The sequence below is a fragment of the Vipera berus genome, assembly GCF_964194415.1.
Source record: "Vipera berus genome assembly, chromosome: 10".
NCBI classification, from domain to species: Eukaryota; Metazoa; Chordata; class Lepidosauria; order Squamata; family Viperidae; genus Vipera; species Vipera berus.
Window position 1 is genome coordinate 6,916,497 of NC_138213.1, and position 24,124 is coordinate 6,940,620.

The 24,124-nt window shown below is 42.4% G+C and overlaps 1 protein-coding gene across 2 annotated transcripts; it reads left to right on the forward strand.

Moving 5' to 3' along the window:
* On the forward strand, positions 1-23,576 carry MYLK3 (myosin light chain kinase 3). Of its 2 annotated transcripts, none has more exons than XM_081335513.1 (13): positions 1-590; positions 8,889-8,979; positions 9,732-10,122; positions 12,685-13,223; positions 14,562-14,667; positions 16,273-16,366; positions 17,506-17,615; positions 17,977-18,118; positions 18,858-18,928; positions 19,219-19,347; positions 20,361-20,513; positions 21,052-21,184; positions 22,026-23,576. In XM_081335513.1, exons 1-13 carry the CDS (start codon positions 498-500, stop codon positions 22,107-22,109), a joined length of 2,136 nt encoding a protein of 711 aa, XP_081191639.1. In that variant the 5' UTR covers positions 1-497; the 3' UTR covers positions 22,110-23,576. The 2 variants fall into 2 exon arrangements, with proteins under 2 accessions (XP_081191639.1, XP_081191640.1); XM_081335514.1 differs by lacking the exon at positions 1-590 and adding an exon at positions 4,752-4,927.
* Positions 23,577-24,124: the final 548 nt, after the last annotated feature.

Consider the following 24,124-nt stretch of genomic DNA (forward strand, 5'->3'; position numbering starts at 1 on the left):
GTGGCATTAATGAGCTCCCAACATCAGCTTTGTTCATGCCCCTAACTACTTGGAAGTAATTTTATTTTGAGAATTACATCTGACACATCGCAAAGCCCTCTAATTCAATTTAGGAATGGATAATTCGCTTATCCTGAAAGTAACACTCCTAGAATTGCATCGGGTGCATGCGGGTTACAAAAGGGCTTTCGTCCAATGGAAAGAGGAGTCCCTGTACGGATTTCAGATTAGTCCCATCAGCGCCCGCAGCTCCGTGCCGTAGCCCCTATCAGCCATTCAGGAAGTGAGCTGTAGGAATACAGATAAGAGCTCGGCCTTCAAGATAAGAAAGTGGTTGAAATGCCTGGTTCGGGTGACAGATAAAGGAAGCCGTACAGCCCAGCAAGATTGAGCCAGGCTTCCATTCTTTCAATTGAGTTAAAAACAGTGGGCCGTCCTTGGTGATCTGCCCAACGAGTGCAAGGGGACAGCAAAAAAAAAAAAAAATAACAAAAAATATGGGAACCCTTTATCAGAGTTCTTCGTTGCATAAGTCCCTTCCCTTGAGCATGGGAGGATCCTGTGCCTCCGATTACATCAAGAAATTTGCGGTAAGGAAACGTATCTCTTTATTTATAAGTTTCAGACGCTACGTCCGTGAAGCTGTTTTCTGCCGGGCTGTCATTTGAATCATCTTTTTATTTTATTTTATTTTATTAAAAGGGCAAAATAGTCTTGAGCGATGGGGGTCAAGATTTCACCTGCCCTGGTTTTCTCTTCCATGCTTTAATAGTTATATTAAGGAACAGAAGGTCTCGCGACCGTTTGTGGCTGAGGGGCTTAACATCACACTAATCCTAAGGAGAGATGCGTGTAATGCGATATGTTTAAAAAGTAAAGGCAACCTTAGTATAGAGATCATTGCATGTGGTCCACATTTCTAAGTAGCTCTCCAAATGAAGCTTGAGGCTGACATCTTTGAAAGAGATTTTTTTTTCCTTTTAACCGTTCAAAAATGATAGAGAATAAAAATCCGAGTTATTTAGCCTGAATATATTAGTTTAAAAGAAGGAAAAAGAGGTGGTGGTGGTGGGAAAAGCAGGAGTTAGGAAAGAAAGGAATCCGATCATAAAAAAATAAATAAATCAGGAATGAAGTCCTTAACACCTCCATGGAAGACTGCATATATCTCTGCCTTTGTATGCAGACACACAAACAGATATACATGGACATATACGGACACACACACATACACACGCACACACACAAGAGAGAGAGAGAGAGAGAGAGAGAGAGAGAGAGAGAGAGAGAGACAGAGAGAGAGAGATTATGGTGGTGATGCCGCTAGTCTTTCTCTAAATATTAACCAATATAGCAATGCTCATGTTTTCTTTTCTTATACAGTGTTTCCTGGCTTAGGTTAAATTTTTGTGTAACTTTGCAAATGGCTGACTAGATCTTGTATCCTAGTTGGCAATCTTTTTGCTTGGATGGGGGCATTCAGGTTACTTTGCTCCCTGGGCATTTCATTCTAAAAATAGCTTTTTGGCAAAGTTCTGGTGTCCTGTCTCCTCTTCCTTTGTGCACATAACCAAACTCTACTTTCTTCTTTAGGAATACAACCAGTTGGACACTTTTCTAGAATTCTCCGTTCATTTCCCTTCTCCGCACTATCTGATTTCTGTCCCTTCGGCTTCTTATAATTGCATATACTCACTGCTTAGGCTTCAGTGGGTTGTTTTTATGGCATTCTCCTTCCTTTCATTTCCCCCCCTCTATTTTTCTCCTCGCCGTGTGTCTCTTAAAAATGGTCTTCACCGTCCTAAGCCCTCTAATTCCTCCTCTTTCCATATAGACGACATCCTTTTAAGTATCTAAGAGTTGGCACTCAGAAAATAAGTAGGCTATTAGTATTACAGCAGAAAATTAAGCACGGTAATGTAAACCCTGCCGGGACACATAAGCAGAAACATGGAATACAGATGTCCTTAGGCCAGCCATTCCTCAACGCATCTTCACCAGACTGTGGCTTCCAACACGTTGTGTAGCACCAAGTCAAGGAAGCTGGTAGAGAATGCTAACAGCGACATTTTCATGTTGCTATCTTTTCCAAATCAGAGGATTTTGAGTATAGGTGTCCACAGTGCTCATACATCCATGTGCCAAAATATCGTGGGTTGAAGGAAGCATGGAACTTAATTAGGGATCTTCACTCAAGATAACCTGTTGATGTGAAATAGTGGCTAGAAAGTGGCATTCTGAATGAAGACGTTCTTGACTAAAACCTGATCTCAGGTTGTTGTTTTTTAAAAACAACAACAACAACAACAACCCATCACTGTTGGTCTCAGCTCCACTCCTGTACTTTGGGGGCTGTTGACTGTGTAGAGTATTGTTAACTACTACAAGCAGCTCTGACTTCATGAGGCCATCGGTTACAAAATGTGAGCTCCACAAAGCTTCAGATTCAAGCAGCCTGGCCTTCTATTGTGTTCCCAACCAACAAGGCTTCCAAGATATCTGAGCAATGAATGAACTAGTCATTTTTTTTTCCCTACTGACCCACTGGAAGGGAAGATATAATAATTCTGATAAATCAGTAGATGTACCTAAGTAATTCAACAGCCTAAAGCAGGGGTCGGCAACCTCGGCTCTTTTATGACTCATGGACTTCAACTCCCAGAATTCCTGAGCCAGCTATGCTGGCTCAGGAATTCTGGGAGTTGAAGTCCACGAGTCATAAAAGAGCCGAGGTTGCCAACCCCTGGCCTAAAGTGTTACCTGGCGAACGGCGGGTAAACTAAGCTTCCATCTGCTTCTCTTACCCGGTTAGCTGTTGTGATCAGATTGCTGATACCCAATTATTCTTGTACATGTGAATGACGTCAAATGCAAATGTCACAGTGAGCTGGCTGACTAATGTGCCAAGCTGAAATTAGAATGTGGGTGTCAAAGGAATCTTACTTTAGAAGCCCACTTGGCCAGCTAGTCCTTGTCTTAGTAAGAAGACTAGTGGTGGTGATGTTGAAGGACAAACGCTTGGATGAGTTAAGGTGAGGAAGATGTTGATTTGTCGCCTGTAGACTAGCTGCGAAGTAAGAGGGACAGAGGGAATGTGGGGCCCTGGATAAACTATGCCAAGATAACAGCTGGGGCAGGACCAGGTGCCACTGCTGATATAGGAGGTTGCTAATCATAGCTATTTTAGCTTGAGCAGGAAGAACATGCTGTGCTGCAAAACTATTGTTGCAAATTCCTCCTGATGTGAGAAGAAGAAGAAGGAGGAGGAGGAGGAGGAGGAGGAGGAGGAGGAGGAGGAGGAGGAGGAGAAGAAGAAGAAGAAGAAGAAGAAGAAGAAGAAGAAGAAGAAGAAGAAGAAATGATTGTTTTTTTCTTTCTCATTGTTGTAAAATGTTGAAGCTTCTTGGATGAAAAGCACAATTTTTTCTTCTTCCTCCTCAAGGAAAAAAACCAAACAGTCCAGTTGCCTTTTGGAAAAGCACCTTTGAGATAGTTCTCCTGAACCTGTTGGATCACAACTCCCAGTATTAGTCATAGGGAGGGCTCCTTCTAAAGTCTTTCCCACACCCTCCCTTTTTCTGTGGGATGAGATATTTTTTCCATACAGGTTGTCCAGTCTATAGTTCTCCCTCTTGTCTCCCAAGGTCATTCTTACACAACACTACGCACAGAGACAACGACATAAGGATGGAGACTTGCTCCACTATCTATATTTATTTAATCCCACTTTGCTTCCTGAAGGTGCACAGAGGGGCAAATAAATCAAAACAACAGTTAGTAAAATGCCAATCTGCCATAAAACTTGATGCTAGAGATCCAGTACAGATTGGACTTGATTGATTCAGAGGTTGCGGTGAGACTTGTGACTTCAGTTATAATCTGGACTGCCTTGCCTGGAGATTGAAATACAGATTCTGGAATGGGAACTCAGCGGAAAACAAAGGGTGAAAGACACAAGAGGCTCTTGTGGATATTCATTGATATATTCATTCAACTGACCAAAGAACAACAAACAATTGTATTTTGACCCTGCTTCTGGAGACCATGTGCCTTAATTTCCACATTGTGAAAATCTGGATATTGTGTGTGCGTGTGTGTGTGTGTGGGGGGGGTAAATACCATTCAAACAACTCCTGCAGTAGCCTTCATTTGTGTGAATATAGAAAAAGTAGGCAAAACTTTGGGTCATCCTAGGGAATGTAATTCATGTTAAATCCCACTAAAAGATCCCTGGTGGGAAAATGCAAATTTGAACAGAAGAAAAAAAAAATTGGGGGGGGGGGAGGGCGGGAGAAGAGTAGCCTGTAAGACTAATGACTTTGCTATTAATTATAAAAAAACAATTTTGATCAGCTGTTTCTTTAAAAAAAAAAGGCCAGAGGACTCTCTTGGCACAACCGAAAGAATTTGACTTGAGTTGTTTCTGCTTTGAAAGGCACGCTGGTGTGAGATGTGTGCTTTGTGTCATTGTCGTTAATGTCCTATTTTTAACGTCCGGACTGCCAGCCAATTTTAAGCCCGGCCGGTATGCGTATTGGCCAACGTGTGTACATTTTGTATTTGACAATAACGCCCTATTATTATTTTTTTTAAAACTTGGAGAATTTTAACTTTGCTTCAGTTCCCCCTTTCAATTTTTCCCTTTTTCTCCCCTTCCTCCTTCAAAAAGAATCACTTTATCAGCTGTTTCCTTGCACCATCTGAAAATCCGCTAGAAAATTCTAACTTTCCTCTCCTCTCCTCTCGGCACGAATCTCAACTATTCAGCTGCTGCCAATTCTTAAGATGCTTGGTTATCAACAGCCTCTCGAGGGAAGAATTTTAAATGGTTTTGTGACGGCAAGAAGGCTGCTGGGGGGGGGATTCTTTAAGCTGACTGCCAAGTTGTCACCCTCCTCATCACTGTACGCATGCAAGAAGAAAACAGGTAATACGAAACAAGAGTGGCTTACATGGCAGCTAATAGATGACATGCTCTTAGCAGGTTCTAGAGTTTTAGTTCCATTCCAAAGGCCGACATAATTTCCAAGCACTGCCCTTTAATTTCAGCAAGCAAAGGGCCAGCCCATTTAATCTCTTCCCATCAGAATGTCTGAAAGGACCCTGAGGTCTTAAGAAGCGTTTATAAATAGACCTCAGGTGACCAAAGGCAGCCGTGTAAACACAATGGACAAAAAACCTCAACCTTCTCAACGCAAAGGTAGACAAGCTGTTGCATTTCCAAGAAGAGTTGACCGAAAAAAATCCGGAAAGTGAACGAAGGGATGGATGATTTGGGAAAAAGGCCTCCATCAGCTAAGCGCATCCAATCTCCTGTGGGCCCAATCGGTGGAATTCATCGCAGCGAAGATAATGTCCAGCAGGTAGAAACTCGAGTACGTACACCGAGGTTTTGAACCTGGTGAAAGCAACGCATCACGATGCTTCCAGGTACCAGGAAAAAAATGGAGAAGGTGGAGACAGCTGTGGATGCGACTGACAAGATGGTGAAGTGTTTGGGGGAAATGTTTAGAAACTCAAAGATGGTGGATTTCATTCTGAAAGGGGGTGTTCCTTGGTGGAAAGGGAACTTGCTTGAAATCCTGGAGGAGGTGAGCACCTTCTTATTCCCTGTGTGGGAATCTTTATTTTTCCCATATTAGGAATATTTAATGAAACTATAACCAGCGCCTGTAGACTCTCTTGGTATAGTTTTGTATTGATGACTGCTGCTCTTCCAACTAATAGGGTTGAATCACGTTTATCCGTGCTCTGCCGCTGTTCTTTTTGTGTTGCTGTATTTTAAAAAGGAAATGGGTAGACATGAAAAAGAGCAACAAAAAACAAAATCTGAACTTCTCATTCTAAAAAAAAATGATATAAACATTAGGATCGAGTTATTCTTTTTACCGTTCAGTGCAACACACACTCATGAAGTCAACTGTTTCTTTAAAAAATCAACAGCTCTTGCTCACTTTTATACCCAGTGATTGAAGAATGCAAGAAAAGAAAATATAGGCATTTTAAATTTTATTTTTTATTTTATTTATTTTTTTATTTTAATTCCGTTTATATCCCGCCCTTCTCCGAAGACTCAGGGCGGCTTACAAGCTTAGCAGTAGCCTTCATTCTATGTATATGCCTGCTTATTAGGGCTTTCACACACACACCAAGCGGCATTATTACAAAGTCAGGTTAATTGACCCCAACAATCTGGGTTCTCATTTTACCTACCTCAGAAGGATGGAAGGCTGAGTCAACCTTAAATAACATTTAAATTGGGAATGTCCGTTGTAACTGGAAGATTCCTGGATTTGGGGGGAAAAAATAAGGAAAGTTATTGTTCTAACCTTCCATAGTTGGGAATATTTTTTTCTGTATCTTTTCTAAATTAAAATTGCAGGGAAGAGATACTCAATTCAACAAAAGTGTTGCTGCAACTTCTCCAAAAGAGACACTAAAAATGAGTGGTGTGAAAATGAAAGCATTTGATTACCAATGCTCTTGTCAGGATCTGAAACAATGGATAAATTTTCCTTCAGAAATAGTGAGATAAGCACATCTATAAGCAGATGAGAAATGTTTAGGAACCTCATTCCATTTTTTTTAAAAAAAAATTCATCTGCTGTCCATCTGGTCAATCTATCTGTACAAAACTCTTAGCTCAGGGTTGAAAAGAGAGGTCCTTGGTCATCTCTGAGCTTGGTTATTTCTTGTTGACGTTTCATTAACCAAACTAGGTAACATCATCAGTGTTAGAGGAGAGGAGGAGTTGGAGGAGGAGGACAACCTTGGGGTCCTTGGTGTTCTCTGAACCTGCTTGTTTTCTTGCAGATGTCTCATTACCCAAATTAGGTAACATCGTCCTTGCTAGACGGAGAAGGAGGACAACCTTGGGGTCCTTGGTGTTCTCTGAGCTTGCTTGTTTTCTTCTACACATTTCATTACCCAAACTAGGTAACATCAACAGTGCTAGCACCATTAAGGAACCACCAAGAATACTTGTACCAACATTGACAAGGCAAGCTACTTATATGTTGTTGTGATTCAGGGTCAGCCTGTGGGTTCGGCAGTTGGGTCGGACGAATCAGAGGAGGAGGGGGGTGTTGAAGACCTTGCTGAGGGGGTTGAAGATCTTGCTGATGATAGCCCTCAGGCAGGCCCCTCCCACTTGGTCAGTCAAGTAGGAGTAAACAGAGGAAGGCTGTGGGGCTTCTCGGAAGGAGGCAGAGAGAGGCCACGCCCTGAACTCTTTATAAAGGGAATGTTTGGGGAGGGCTGGTTTGCTGAAAGCAACCGCTCGGATAGTGTTTCAAAGCTCCTGTATCTTGGTACGTGTCTTGTTTGTTTTTTGTAGTAATAAATTTGGCAGACGTCATTCCAGCCTCTTGCCGTTTCTAAAGGGGTTGCCTTTTCTGCAGGGCCGGTAGCAGGCTGGTACAGAACATATGTAAACAGAGAACAAACCCCACTCTCTTGTAACACTGATGATGATGTTGCCTAATTTGGGTAATGAAATGTCTGCAGGAAAATAACCAAGCTCAGAGACCACCAAGGACCCTTCAGAAATTGAACAAGTAAATAAATAAATAAACAAATACCTGGGAGTCTCATTCAGTATAATTTCCCATAGAAGTGATGGCCCATCCTCACTCCATCATTTCCTAAGGTGCTTTTTTTGAGGGTTCTGCAGAGGATTGTAGATTCCTCAGAAAAAAAATACATTCAGCCAGAGCATTATTTGCATTAGCTCGTTCTCACTTTTTGATAGGGGGAAAAAAATCCAAGTGAAATAAACCCACGCACTTACCAATCTTAGGTTTGCCATTAGTGGCCTTGTTTTGAATGCGTGCTTTTTAATCAGTTGATGGAGAAAAGCTTCAGAAAGGTTCCATGAGATATGTCTCCTTCTGCCACATGGTGTGATAGATCTCTCATCACTCAAAAAAGACGTAGATAAGCTGGAGCCAAAGAAGCCAAGATACAAAATTCAAATGCATAAACATCCAGAGTCTCCTGAGACTGTCCCTTCTTGCTCAAGTTGAGTCCAACGAAGTAAATAAACATCAAGTTCAAAATAGCGCGTGCTGTTTTTTGAGAGTTGGATCATCTTATTTTGAAATAGCCGGTGGAATGGTTGAAGAGTGGGGCTTGGGGAAATGCTAATTAGCAATGTATTTTATGGACTGCAAGCTTCAAAATCCAAATAAAGAGTGGTAAGTAACAGGATCAAGCAAACTAAACTCATGAAGCACGAAGCAGCCACGGTGTCCCATAGAGCAGTAGCTTAACTGTTAGCAAGGTTGATTCCCCAGAAAAAGCTAATGAACATGAGGATGGAATGTCTCCTATTGTGGATCTAGGACCTAAGACTTAGTTTTTTCCCCCAAAATCACATGGTTAAGGACAAGTACGTTGCTAATCTGAGTAAGTCATCAACAAGGGCTTCTGGAATGGAAGTTCTACCAATCGGGTTGGGACAATGTTGTGATTTGTTGAGCTCTGAAATGGGTTTCGGGTCACAGACGTTCAGGAGATCTCACAAGACACAGCCCCAATCGGAACCATTGATTGGTGGGTCTGGGACAGATGATCACAGGTGAGCAAGAGCGAAGAATGGAGGAAACGAGAGATATGGATGTTAGTTCTTTCACTTTCACCTTGTTGAAGGTGTTAAGCATCTCTCGATCCCCATAATTCAGTCTATCTACTAAACCAGCAACCTCTCACCCCTGACTGCAAACAGGCAAGAAGAAACAGTAGCTGGAAAGAGTGGAACGCTGTAGCTTCCATTTTCTTTGATTTCCTGTGGTGTCCATACTGAAAGCAATGAGCAGGCACTGTCTTTTTCATTTTTTTGCAAGAAATGTGCATAAGCTGACCTTGCGGGTTTTCTTTTACTTTTCTAGACTAAAGATAAGCCAGAAGACAAGGGTTCAAAAGGAAAGCATGCAACTCCCAAGCAAGGAACACAGACAGAAAGCCAGGATTCTTTGGAAGGTATTAATATAGATGCTTGTTGTTAAGTCATGCGGAGGCAGAATCTTTAATCTGCGAGAATAAATTAATAGGATGGTTTAACAAGGCCAGAGAAGGCAACCTGATGCCTTTCAAATGCTTCAGATTACTGGTGTCCTCATTTCTTATTGACCCTACTAGTTGGGTATTATGGAAGTTGATGCCCAATCTCCAGTTTGCCTATCTCTGATGTAAGGTAAGGTTCAGCTCTCTACGCTCTTTTCATAAAATTGTAAACTGTATAGTGTTTGGGTTTGCACATCAACCCACATTGTAAACCTATGTTAATGTAATTATTCAGAGAGAAAGCAATACCCAAACACATACAGTCACAGTGTGACTTCATGTAACAGCTCGGTTCTTACAGCTAGATTTTCATAATGTACTGAATTGCAAACTATTTAATGCCTTGGTGACTCCTTGTTGTATGAATTATATCAGGGGGGGTGTCTTCAAACGTGGCACTTTTATGACTTGTGGACTTCAACTCCTAGAATTCCTCAGCCAGGCACACTGGCTGAGGAATTCTGGGAGTTGAAGTCCACAAGTCATAAAAGGGCCATGTTTGAGGACCCCTGAATTATACATTAAGAGATGACATATGCTAAATAAACAAACATATTATGAGAAGTATTTTACTCAATTGGTTCTACGTTCTTGAGGTTGTCTCTGCAGCGCGGGCCTTGTCAATGTTCTCCAGCATTATCTTTTCCCTCTGAAAATAATTTTTGTAGAAAACCAAAAGGGGACCGAGTTGGGTGAGCAGCACAGACTACGTGAAAAGGTAAACTTGGCTGGTGTGGTCCTTTCCAAGGAGGGCTCCAGACCATGTGCTGCAGAGAAGATGGCCCAGCTTGAACCAACAGACCCTTTGGGATGGGCGAATGGCTCCAAGGATTGTCCAAGACAAAAAGAAACGGGGAACGGGAATGTTGTCCAGAAGGATGGCCCTTTCTGCCCAAGCGGTGGCAATCTGACAGAGACCCAAAAGAGGGATAAAGAAAAATCTCCCCCGAAGCAGGTGACTCCAAAATGGAAGCGAGGAGAAAAAAGTGGACTTGACACTCCTGCTGGGGAAGCTGTGTCTTCTACCTCAACGCCTGACTGTGAAGTTATAAGGACAAGGTAATTGGTGGTTCCTAGTGTTCTTCTCTTGGATTCGGAGAAAGAAAACTCTGTTAGAACGAAGGTGGGTCTCACCCGGCTTCATGCTTTCCACAGTCCCCACCATGATATTTCTGGCAAGCTGGCAGGGACAGCTTAAAAGCAGTAGGTTTTATGGGTACTTCAGCATGAACAGCATTTGGTGGGCCACTGTCTATAAATGTGCAACCTCCATTGATTGTCTTCCTTTGAAGGAAAGCTGGTTTAAAGCTAGATAAGCTAGGAAGTAGGATTCCCCCCCTCCCCCGTGGTAGCAATTGTTATGAAATTAACTGGAGGCTGAGTACATATAAATTATTTTATTGAATGTAAGGAAAAATTTCCTGAGGACCAAGCTGTAGCTCCAACTACAAATGTTATAGGTTCTCTGACTCTGGAGATCTTTAAGAAGCAGCAGTTGAATAATCTCTTAAGGATCATTGAATTGGCTTTCCTGCATTTTGCACTAGCGCTTAGGCTTATAGACCACATCACAGTGCTTTACAGCCCTCTCTAAGCTGCTTATAGACTCAGCCTATTGCCCCCAACAATCTAGGTCCTCATTTTACCAACCTCTGAAGGATGGAAGGCTGAGTCAACCTTGAGCTGGTCAGGTTTGAACTTCTGTCAGTGGGCAGAGTTAGCCTGCAATACTGCATTCTAACCACTGTGCCACCACTAGATGATTCTGCTGTTCCTTCTGACTCTACAATTCTATGATTCCATTAGGACTTTTTAAATCAGTTCCATCTTATTATATCATGGGCTTCAGCAGTCCCAAGGAATACAGTAAAATAAAATTCCAAGTATCACTTTGAATCCAGATTTAGCATTAAGCATTTCCTTCACTGGAAGTGTCTGAACAATCTTACTGACAAGGAATACATCAGTACCTGCTTTATCCTGATTCCTGACAAAGAGCATCCCCTATGCTTGTCAAATTAGCATCTTACACTGCTACTTTGCAATAGGTTTTAGTTATAGTTCAATTCAGCAGCATTGTCTTTTGGACCTTAGGACTTACAGGAGGTATGTTGTTAAAACCATAATTCTGCAAAGCTGGCCAAGGAGAAATGTTATAATCTTTAGAAAAAAAAGAATAATTGCAGTTAGGGAGGGAAAACCTTTTTTTTTCTAGTTCACTTTTCCAAAGTTGGGAGTCTCAAGGTAGCTTCAAGAATGGAGTTGAAGACTCTAAAGAGAAGCAGATGAAATCTCAACAAGATCTGAGATATGGTAGGATTTAGAGTGATCCTGAGGTGAGGATTGTCCAGGCTACCATTTGTGAATGTGCAAAGGTGGCAGATGTGTGAAAAAAGTATTGGCTTTGAGGATCGATCCAAATTGGATGGTCTTGACTCAATAAAAGGCTAGCTCAGGGGTAGGCAACCTCGGCTCTTTTATGACTCGTGGACTTCAACTCCCAGAATTCCTGAGTCAGCATATGCTGACTCAGGAATTCTGGGAGTTGAAGTCCACGAGTCATAAAAGAGCCGAGGTTGCCTACCTCTGGGCTAGCTCAATTTGATAGAGAGAAAATGTCCACTAGGGGGCATCAGCAGACAAAAAAACTCCAATGCAGCAGAACTGAAAGTCCTGCAAAAGTCCACCTCTATTTTACAAATACTGCAGCCTTTTTCCTCAAGGGGGAGAGAGTACAGACTTAAGCGGACTTAAGCACCATGAAACACCCCATCCAGTTAAGTCTGCTTAATATTCTCTTCACCAGGAAGAATAGCAAGGTTCAGAGCAGAGAGATGCAATAAATCTGATTTCAATATTTACACGGTACATTAGTGATCATTTCGGATCTTTATTTTTTTTTTTTTGTTCCATTTATATCCCGCCCTTCTCCGAAGACTCAGGGCGGCTTACAAGCTTAGCAGTAGCCTTCATTCTATGTATATGCCTGCTTATTAGGGCTTTCACACACACCTCCCAAGCGGCATTATTACAAAGTCAGCTTAATTGCCCCCAACAATCTGGGTCCTCATTTTACCTACCTTGGAAGGATGGAAGGCTGAGTCAACCTTGAGCCTGGTGGGATGCGAACCTGCACTAATTGCAGGCAGCTGGTGTTACCAGATTTGTTTATGGCTCCACTCACTAGTTGTTCAGCCCCATGGCTGGGGGATTCTGGGAGTTGAAGTCCAAAGTTGTCATGGCTGGACACCCCTGGCTTAAGGGATTGGAGAGCTGCTTCAGTTAGAGTAGTCAGTGTAGGATGAAAAAGATCATGGAGCTATTTGGTCATCAAGTCCATATCCACGAGCACATCTGGGAGACATGCAAGATAGCTACAGTATATGATCTCTGTTGGCCTTCCTCAACCAGGTGTACTCCAGATGTTGGAGCGTAATTCCCAGAATCACTAATTAGCCTTGGCCAGTGTAGAGAATGGGGCTGAAGCGTGATGCTTTTGAAGCCTGCCAACTCAAGAAAAGCTGTTCCTGAGTCCATGCCTTCCTGAAGTGACTGGGTAAAATCTTGATTAAATTAAATTCAGAAGCTACAAGGAAAGATCTAAAGTTGATTGCTTTGCAGGCCTTCAGTCACTGCACGGACTAACGATGCTCCAGACAAGGCTTGGAGAAGCAAAGAAGGAAGTGTTGGAGGTAGACACGATGGAGGGTTGGCTCCACTTTCCCTGTGGCCAGTAGGCGAAGAAAGTAAGCGTTTGCAGGAACCTTCTAAAGCCAAGTTGCCCTCAAAGGACAGCAGGACTGACCCCACACAAGAACTGACAGGAGTCCATTCTGCCAATAAGAGGAGTGAGCAGATTCCTAAACTGTCAGGTCCTACTTCAGCAGCGCCACTTCCAAAGGCTGAAGACAATGGAGAAAGTCAACGTAAGACTCACCCTTGTCCCAGTTCCACTCCCAAAGACTTTGCTGAAGTTCTAGGAGCTTCAGGAACAAGTCCCAAGGAGATGGCCCAGGCAATCAAAGACGTCAAAACAGAAACCGTGGAATCACGGAGAGTTTCTCTAGTGAGGCGAGAAAGCAGATCCCGACAGGGAGCAGAGAAAGTTGCAGAGATTACTCCATTCGTAGCAGCCACCAAAGGGGAAGAGGTGGTCATTGGTAAGTAACCGCTTCTGGATCAGTTGCACATTCTCTCTTGGGTTGCCTCTACTTACAAATCCAAAATTTTGTACCCAGAACAGGGGGTGGACCATGTGGCCTATAGAGCCCTCTCCAACTTCTATGGTTTTACAGTATGTTTTGCTTCAGAAGCTTGGTTGCAGAGCAGATGATCCCAGCTGGTGAATGGGTGAAGTTGTGTTTGGAGAAGACCTCGATAGGTACGACTGAATGGTCCTCCAGAAAATGGAAAAGAAAAAAAGAAAAAGAAAAGCACACTCAGGCAAAAACTAGTTTAGAAAATGTTCTCCTCGATGCGAGGCCTGAATTTATATATCATAAGCCATGGTTTGTTTTATAAGCACCCTTGCTGGGTTTGTACAACATACTAAACCAAAATAAAACCACGTTACTATTTAATGCAACATATATACCTGCAAATGAAAATTGCAAATGTATAATTTATAGCATATTGTTATGAGCGAAACAAGCTGCTAGGATTTATCAAATAACTAGCTTTTTTTTTTTAAAAAAAAATCACAACTTGTGATTAAAAAAATCCAAACCTAGTTATCTAATAAACCCTAGCAGCTTGGTTCACTCATAACAATATGTTACAAATTATACAGTAAATTCACAATTTTCATTTGCAGGTATACAGAATAGAATAGAATTCTGTTCTATATACCTGCAAATGAAAATTGTGAATTTATAATTTATAGAATATTGTTATGAGTGAAACAAGCTGCTAGGGTTTATCAAATAACTAGTTTTTTAAAATAAATAAATAAATAAATCACAACTTGTAATATTTGAAGAGAACTGTCTATGTAGGTGAAGTGCTCAGAGTTTTGCTAAATTTGTAATTGCTCCAGTGCCTGAAATAGTTGGATCAATAATAAGCTATCCACAGTTGCAAAATGGAATATTAAAACACTGTATGGCTATAGATTTGCATGACTTCCCAAAGAGTTATACCAGGGGTCTTCAAACTTGGCCCTTTTATGACCACAAGTCTTCAAACTTGGCCCTTTTATGACCACTTGTGGACTTCAACCCCCAGAATTCCTTAGCCAGGCTCACTGGCTGAGGAATTCTGGGAGTTGAAGTTCACAAGTCATAAAAGGGCCAAGTATGAAGACCCCTGAGTTATACCTATCATTTTCTTCCCTTCTACCTACCTCATTGCAAACATATTCAGCTGTTGATAGTCTGTGATCTACTTACTTTATATCTCTCCATCTGGAGAAAGAAAAAGGCAGATGAAAGATGTCAAGATGATGTTCCACTGTCTGTTGGAAGAACTATCAAAACCATGTTCCTCTGCTTCTTCTTCAGATGACAGCCCTCCTCCTCCAGCTCCTTTTGAGCATCGCATTGTGAGCCTCAAACAAACTGAGTTAACCGCTTTATACACTGTAAACCACGATGAAGTGTTGGGAGGGTAAGTTTCGTTATAACATGATCAGACTACTTTGGAAATAATTTCTTATCCTCCAGTTGTGTAAATATCAGTGTTACATTGAAGGGGTGGTTTATTTTTAAAGTCTGCTGTAAGGCCGTCACAAATTCAGTATTGGCCTTACACTGATATTTTTGCAAGGGCTGTTTTTGTACATGCTTAGCTAGTTCAGTGAAGGCCACAGCACCTACATTCATGGAGTGTAAGAATTATTGCGAAGGAAGTGCTTTTAATAATATACTTAACCAGGCGAGTGAAAGTTCTAGCAATTGCAAGATGCTAAACTTGGTTAAGCTTAACATAAGCTACTTGACATTGCTGTGGTTAGGCTTAACATGGGCTATTGCATAGCAAATCCAGCTTTTTTTTATTATTATTATTATTAGGGTAGGAATCTCAAGGTATTGTGCAAAATCTGAAATTTTTTCCAACAACTAAACTGTACATATTGCACCGATTCAGCCCGTATTGGTTGGGTGAAAGTCTTGCTCGCTTTGAAGACTTGAAACAGAGGTATGAAGTTGTAGAGGTTGGGATGAAGCCACTGCAGTTGTCCATTCCGCACCGGAGCAGACCTTGCTGTGTGTTGAAATCTCTTTGGCAAAATGACCTCACAAATATATACTGGAGGGATGGTAGAAACCTGATGCTGGAGGAAAAGATCAGGAGAAACTTTTGCTTTGATCTCATGACACTTTCTTGGGTAGCTTGGAGAAGAGAGACAGGCCATCTCTGCTGCCATAATTTTCTTCTAATGAATGGAAGACTAAGATCACAAATTTCTATTTGGCAATCTCAGCATGCACTTCCTTGTAAAAGAGGATTACCCGTACTGGCTTTACATTTTTGACCTTGTATACATTTGTGGCCTAAATCCTTTTTTTTGTCAGGGCTATATTCGGGGATATCTGATGAAGTTCACACAAGTAACGTATCGAACAGTAAACTGGTCTTTTTTGTAAGACACCAAAAAACTCTTCCTTATTTTTGCCTGAATCTAAGCTTTTTGCTGATTCTGCCTTGCACAGTTGCATAGGAATGCGTTTCTAGTGATCAGACACTTCCAAATGGATTTATAGAAGATCGCTGTGACACTTCTACAATTTCAATATCCTTATTGTACTGATTTTTCCCATCCCTTAGAAATTGTAACGTGGGATAGAGAACTGCCTAATTCTACTCGTTGGCTTTGGCATCATTTAGAAAGTGATCAGCAAAGTTCAAAGTTGTTCCCTCTTTTTGGTTATTCATTTCTCAAGCACAACCGGCCGAAGCATGTACAATTATAGAACCCACCACAGACCATCTCCAGGTTGTCACATTTTGCTCCACAGTGAAAGAATACAACTGCGGAGTAAGATTTTAACATAAGCACTGAACAACTGGCTGGAAAGATCAAGCTTAATCCTTTCCTAAGCTGGGAGAAAGAAGAGCTTTTAGACTCCTGACCTCTTGATTCCATTCGCTTTGTACCAGGTTATTTTTAATTGACGATAAGAATAGTTGGTCTCTGGAGGCGTCAGCAGCCCCCCCCCGAGGTGTTTTCCTTGTGGGTTTCATCGCTTTGTATTCTCCATCTTTCAACAGGGGGCGTTTTGGTCAAGTCCACAAGTGCACCGAAAAGTCCACAGGACTATGTCTGGCTGCCAAGATCATCAAAGTGAAATTAGCAAAAGAATGGGTAATGATAGCCTCTTGAAAATAATAATAATAACAAGACAAGCAAACGACCAGGATAAAAATTCCTATTTCAGCTAGCGTTTTCTCTGCAAAGCAAGATCTTTCATAACTAGATAGCTAGATATGAGAAGCAGCGTTGAAGCCCATGGGTTAACTTGTTGAATTAGGAGCAGGTTACCTCTATTAATCTGCACTGGGTGGTAGATTAAAGACGATAGCTTTATTTTATTTATCAAATGTGTTGGCCACCAATCTCACTGCAATTGAGAAGCATACATTTTGCGGTGGATTGATTCTCTTGGCTGATAATGATATATAGAGATAGATTGAGATAGATAGACATGTATTTGTTTGGGTGTGGATATGCACCTTCTCTGAATTTCTTTGTTCTTACATTCTTAGTTGCCACTGGGTTCTTGTTTTGCCTTGCTAGCTTTTCTTTAGCAATAGCAATAGCACTTAGACTTATATACCGCTTCATATAGTGCTTTATAGCCCTCTCTAAGTGGTTTACAGAGTCAGCCTATTGCCCCCAACAATCCGGGTCCTCATTTTACTGACTGCGGAAAGATGGAAGATTGAGTCAACCTTGAGCCGGTGAGAATCGAACTGCTGACAGTAGGCAGTATTAGCCTGCAATTCTGCATTCTAACTACTGCGCCACCATGGCTCTTTGTATCTGAATGTTGATCATGCCAACTGGGGGTCCTTCCTGTCAAATTATACCATCTTTTATGTTTCAGCCAGATTTGAATTTGGAAATAATAAAATTAAGATAGGTTTTGACTTTTTACTCTGGCACCCTGGTGTAACCTTGGGCTCTGGATCTGGCAAATAAAATGACTGTGGTAGACAGACTTTTCTGAAGTGTATCTTGATTAATTTAACAGAACAGAACAACAGTATAATACAATTGAAAGGGACCCTGGAGGTCTTCTAGTCTGACTCCCTGCTCAACTTCCAGAATTCCCCAGCCAGCACGTCGAAGTCCACGCATCTCAGGCAGCAAAGGTTGAGGAAACACTGCTGTAAAATATAACGTACAGTAGCAGAAAAATTGTTGGAGGATCGCAAGGATCTCTACATCCTCCTTTTTCCTTCTGTCAGCGTCGCTAATAATACATTTCATTAATGTTTCAGGAAGAAGTGAAGAATGAGATAAACATAATGAACCAGTTAAATCACGTGAACCTAATTCAACTCTATGATGCTTTTGAGAGCAAGCACAACCTCACCTTAATCATGGAATAGTGAGTTGGTACACTCTGATGTAAATTAGCTGCGCTAACAAGCCGGTGACGTTGCAGTTTTCCTACGGTCCTGGGAGATGGATTAAAACAAAAGCTAGAATCAGAATAAAGAAATAAGACTGGATTGGACCACCTTGAATGTAACTTGCTTTGACGGCTCTGGGATGGCGTCCATTGTGATTGGATGAATGTCCTCTTTTCTATTGCAATTAAAAATTACAAGTCTGGCGATGTGTGACATGGGGGGAGGGGTTGCCACTGCCAAGGTTTTTTGGGAGCGCGTGGAGAGAGCGGGCACATATAGTTGTCCACCTCCATAATAGCTGTCCTTGTTCAACACTGCCTTTTGTTGTTCCGCCAGCGTCGATGGTGGCGAGTTATTTGACCGGATCATAGATGAAAACTACAATCTTACCGAGTTGGATGCTATCTTGTTTACCAAACAAATATGTGAAGGAATCTACTACCTTCACCAACAGTACATCCTTCATCTTGATCTGAAGGTAAGTTGGGAACCTACCACCAGTGGACAGGTTAGTCCTCCACTTATAACCCATTTGTTTAATGGCTGTTTGAAATTATGACGGCCCTCAAAACGGGACTTATGACTGGTCCTTGTACTTAACGGCCATTGCAAACACCCCCCCAATGGTTACATGATCAAAATTTGGGTGCTTGGCAACTGATATGCATTTACAATGGTTGCAGTTTCCCCGGGGTCATGGGATCCTCATTTGCAACCTTCCCAGGGGGCTTCTGACAAACCAAGTTAATGGGGGAAGCTGGATTTGCTCAAGATCTGTGTGATTCGCTTAATTATCATGGCACCACTTAGCGATCAAAGTTCTGGTTCCAATTGTGGTTGTAAGTCTAGGACTACTTGTAGCCTTACACCCAGAGCAGGGAACATTTGCAAAGTGATACCCCATGAGGGCAAACTGCACGCAGGTTACACACCATGCAAGAGCAGGAAAATCAACCAAGGTTAAAACTAACTCTAGCAAGCTTTCTCTACCCTGTTTAAACAGGGGGAAAAGTGTGACATTGTCTGCTCACAACAGCCCTGATAAGTAGGCTGGGCTGAGGTGCAGGGGTTGGACCGAGAGTTTTCAAAGGGGGAAATCAAGCTGCATCTCACCACTTGAATCCCCTCGTCGTCCCTCAGGCTCTTGTCCAGTAAAAATGAATTCTGAAAAAGGCTCTAAAGATGGGCTTAAGCGTGTCCTCTGTCTTCTTTGGCAGCCCGAGAATATACTCTGCGTGAATCACAGTGGAAACCAGATTAAAATAATTGATTTTGGACTAGCAAGGAGGTAAGTCTCTCCTCCCCTTTACGCTTCGTTGATGTTTTCTTTATTCCTTCAGCGTCTCCCCTTGTAGACTATAAATATTTTGTGATCTCGTTTGGAGGTTCACTAAAATGCCACCCATTGCCATGGTGACCGAGCTTTCACTCAAAAGGCCTTCTTACTAGAACATGACAACGATCGCAATATCTTTGCACACTGATGCCTCTATTGCTATAAATTCATTACCTTCCCACTGCCTCTCTACACTCACCCCCCACCCCCCACCCCGTCTCCCTTTCTCATCTTTGCTAAAGGTACAAGCCTCGGGAGAAGCTGAAAGTCAATTTTGGCACGCCCGAATTTTTGGCTCCCGAAGTTGTCAACTACGATTTTGTGTCATTCCCAACGGACATGTGGAGCGTAGGCATCATAGCATACATGCTGTGAGTAAATCCTGGATTGTTATTTTTTCAAGGGAAGGGAAAGGGAGGATTGTCAATCAACTGCTCAGCAGGGAAGACCAGGATGCCACAGTTTAGAGAAGGGGTGTCCAACTTGCAACGTCACGTGATGTGTCATATTGCGCCATTTTTGCCATTGCCGGCAATGGGGTGGGCACGGTTTCGCGACGATGCATCTGGCTTGCGGGCCGGCAGTTTCACACCCCTGGTTTAGAGGGCCAGAATTGCAGAAAATGGTTTGGTTTCCTCTGACATGATGGTTGGCAAGAAAAAAGGGTGAAGTAAGCATGAGCTGAATAAAGGGAACATCTCTTGTGTTAAAGGCTGGGAAGAATTTAACCTGTGATCAAAATCGATTCTGCATATATTCTTTCTAAATTCATTTTGATGGTTTCGTCTTGGCCTATAGCTAGATGCAGCCCATACATGAGTTGCTGTTTATTGTAGCTCATGTGGCTAGGTCTTGGGTAGTGTACTGTATTTAAGTTCCACCAGAACATGATGGGCCACGTTTGTAGAAGAGCAGGGAGGGGCTGCATTAAGAGAGTCAACAGCCTAGAGTCATTAGGTTTCCCACAAACCGTGTAAGTCCATCCCCTCCTGAATTCTGTTGACCCTTATCTGGCACCAATTAAGGATGGAACTTCCAATTCTACTAATTTTGGGTGTGCGACTCGTAGATCATGGTTCTGGTTCCAGTCAACATGCATGCTTTTATTTAGGATGTATGCAGCTGGCGCAGATTGTCTCAACAGTGGCAGCACTTGGCTTATCTTGCCTGGCCATGAAAGCTGGCAAACATTCCTATCTTGGACAAGAAAATGACCTGATTGAGACAAGGTAGTCATCAAGAGATGAGCATCACGAAGACGTCTTCACCTTAACAACATTGTCCTCCAAGAGTTGCATTTTGGCCCTTTTCCCTAGCAGTTAGAGCTCTGGCCTTCAAATTGTGTATTATCTGCACACCTCAAGCAACCTCTTTCTTATTTTAGGGTCAGTGGCTTGTCACCTTTCCTTGGAGAAACTGATGCAGAGACCATGAATTACATAGTCAACTGCAACTGGGATTTTGATGCAGAAGCATTTGAACAAGTGTCCGAAGAGGCCAAAGACTTTGTATCCAGGCTTCTAATAAAGGAGAAGAGGTAGGAACTTGCCATGGTGTCTTATCCCAGATCATTCTGTCTCTCCCCAACACACATATCCAGCCTGATTAACGAAGTGAGTTGTCTGCGTCCAAGCCATCATGCTTATTTTGTAAATCGTGGCTTAAGATGCACAGTTCAGACTAATGTGGGTGCAGGAAGTCCTCGGCTTATGATCACAACTGAGCCCAAAATTTCTGTTGCTAAGCAAGACAGATGTTACGTGAGTTTTTCCCCCATTTTACAAACTTTCTTGCCACAGTTATTAAGTGCATTTGCAATTGTTAAGCTAGTATCGTGGTTATTAAGTGAACCCGGCTTCCCCACTGACTTTGCTTGTCAAGAAGGTTGCAAAAGTGGATCACGCGACCTCGGGACGCTGCAACCATCGTGTGAAAAACAGCCAGAAGTCACCTTCCCCCCCCCAACCCAGTGCTGTTATAACTTTGGTCACTAAATGAACTGTTGTAAGTCGAGGACTACCTTTGTGCCTAGTGGCCTAATTCTTTTTCTCCTTTCTCTGGTCTTGTTATCCCAGCGGCAGAATAAGCGCAGCCAATTGCTTGAAACACGAGTGGCTGACCAACTTGTGTGCCAAGGCGAAGCAATCCAAAGTTCGCTTGAAGTCTCAGATGCTTCTGCAGAGATACATGGCCCAGAGGAAATGGAAGGTAAATGCTACACCGCTCCCCTATTTTTTTTTTCTGAGCACAGCTCTGTGTTGCCCATTTACTACAGATGACACTAATTTTTTGCAGGATCCAATCTGTGCTGGTCACCAGAAGCTAAGAATAAAGCTTTGGTCCCGGTGACCGGCTCAGATTGGATCCTGCAACATTACCCTGGGACCAGTGGTGGTATTCATCCAGTTCGCACCAGTTCAAGAGAACTGGTAGCTAATTTTTTTGTTGCCCAGGCCCAGAATGGACTTCCGGAAGCGGCATCCACACAGAGAACCGGTTGTTCACCTATTTGAATCCTACCACTGCCTGGGACTCATATATTTACTTTTATTCGTGACAGGTTTTTTTGTACAGGGGAAGCCAGGTGTGAACACGACAGACGAGGATGCCTCTTTCTCTCTTAATTACGTCAATACTTTGCATATCCAAACAATTTTATCTGCCAGCAAGCTAGTTTTAAGCAACGGATAAGCTTGAACTAGCACAGGGGTAGGCAACCTCGGCTCTTTTATGACTCAAGGACTTCAACTCCCAGAATTCCTGAGTCAGCTATGCTGACTCAGGAATTCTGGGAGTTGAAGTCCATGAGTCATAAAAGAGCCGAGGTTGCCTACCCCTGAACTAGCAGAAGGTACCTACTGAACACGATAAGACAACTGGCCTAAGGTCCCAGGTAGTGTTGAGTATGTAAAAAACAAAAGACAGATGGGCGGGGATCTCAAAACTCCGTATGGATGTTGAGTATTATTGTGAAGGTACAATAATAAGGCTGGAGAAATCTTGCAAGAGTCTCTTGTTTTTCCAACACGTTTCTTTTTTCTCTTTACAGAAGCACTTCCACGTGGTCACAGCTGCCAACAGACTGAGAAGATTTCCTAACCTGCCGGAGTCTCCAGCTGCTGAAGAGAGCTGAGACTTGGCTGATTTTAGGGATCAGTCCACTGGGGATGGGACAACTTGCCTCAGCCAACTCGCTGCGGCCCATTTGCCGTGGGACTATTTATCAATTCTATTTGATTATTTAAATCAAATTAAGAGTTATTTTAATTTTTTGCCATTCACACTTCATGCCGTTCCCTCCTTTCGCATCCTTTCTTTAATGATTCTGTTCCACCATTTCTTTGATATTGGTGAAACTCTTGTCCCGCGGCAAATTGTCATAGACCCCGGTCCATTTCCACCAGTTTCACATTTCCTTTTCTCCTCTTCCTCAATTGTACATCCACCAATCTGTTTAGGTTGCCGCCCTCAAGCCTAAGAAGACACCTAGGGACTTCCCTTACACCAAGGGGAGGCCTGACTGGGTTGTCTTACAACCTATCACAGTGATGGCGAACCTTTTAGAGACCGAGTGCCCAAACTGCAACCCAAAACCCACTTATTTATTGCTGAGTGCCAGGTGGGCGTAGCCTACTGAGTGGGTGTGGCTCTGGTGGTCATGGAAGATTGGGTGGGTGTGGTCACCTCAATGTCGCTCGTGGGGAGGGACACCTGCGGGGGGCAGCTGGTTAAAGAGGGACAGTTGCCACCTCCGAGGCACAGTGCGGGTGCCCACAGGGAGGGCTCTGAGTGCCGCCTCTGGCACCCGTGCCGTAGGTTCGCCACCACTGATCTATCACTTGCAAGAGGAGAGGAGGAAAACCGCTTGAATTATGCCTCTTAGGCTTTCGTTCCCATAATTACATATGAGTGGTTAGGAATGGCTTTTTCTGCTGGGGACTAGTTGGAAGATTGAACTTCAAGCAGAAAATGCAGTTTTCTGCAGGCGTTGCGATAGTTATTTTCCAAATTCAGTATTTTTGTTTTGAAAGTAGAACTTTGGGTAGTTATCAGTAGCTTTAAGAACACTTGCCAAGACATTGTATTAGCGTCCCTCTTTTGAGGGAGATAGGTGGTACAGAAATATAACAAATAAATAAAATTAGTTACCTTTTATACACTCACTCACGGCTTCTCTTTTGCTTAACTTTCCTAAACTGACACCATCAGGATATGTATCAGCTTGGGGATTTTGTGGGAAATAAGGGATAAAAATAAAAATGACTTGATGAGTTGTCATCCCCAGCAGAACAAAGGTTATTGCTGACAATGTAAGTGGGGGGAAAAATTAAAAACAGAATTTAAAATCCTCATCCATAGAAATATGGAGCTGAATTTCTGAACTGATTCAATCAGATCCTTGCAACTAGATTTGGAAACGCTTTGATCCGACTTGGGGATAGTGGCAGAGTTCTTGTCTTGAATTCAGTTTGAGGTCTTGCTGACATGCCCATTTCCCCTCCCCCTCTATCTAAATCCGTGTTTCTCAATCTTGGCCATTTTAAGATGTGGACTTCAGCTCCCAGAATTCCCCAGCCAGTTGTACTTAAATGATTAACCAATTGCCTGCTCTACTCATTTATGATTAGACTATCATTACTGAGACAACAAAACTGTAATTCAGAAGCTGATATCTGGATTTATAGAACGAAACAACAGAAGACTGTAGCACAAATAAAGTTTATTGATGCTTCCAGAGAGGAATCAACAAAAGTCATGTTAAAAAAATTAAATAATCAAACCTGCTTGGGACCAATCTTAAAAAGAGTTAACGGGACATTAAGTATTCTGTACGGTTAATTGATTCCCACTAGTTACACAAGGGAAGATAAAAACAGGCATTCTGAATTAACATATATTCTTAATTTATGCCTCTTATGGAAGAGTTAATGGCCATTTTATTTTACTGCTGGGTTAAGTGCCCAAAATCAGAGCCAAATCATGAAATAATCTGAACTACAGTTTGTATCAATGCAAAAACAGGGCTTACATTTTGCTGCAGCATCAATGAGCTGAACACATTTAAAGGCAGGTCCCATCTAGGCTTCAAAGAGGCCTATTCAAGGAATTCAAGTTTTCAGAGCGTTTCCCCCCCCCCCCAACAGACTA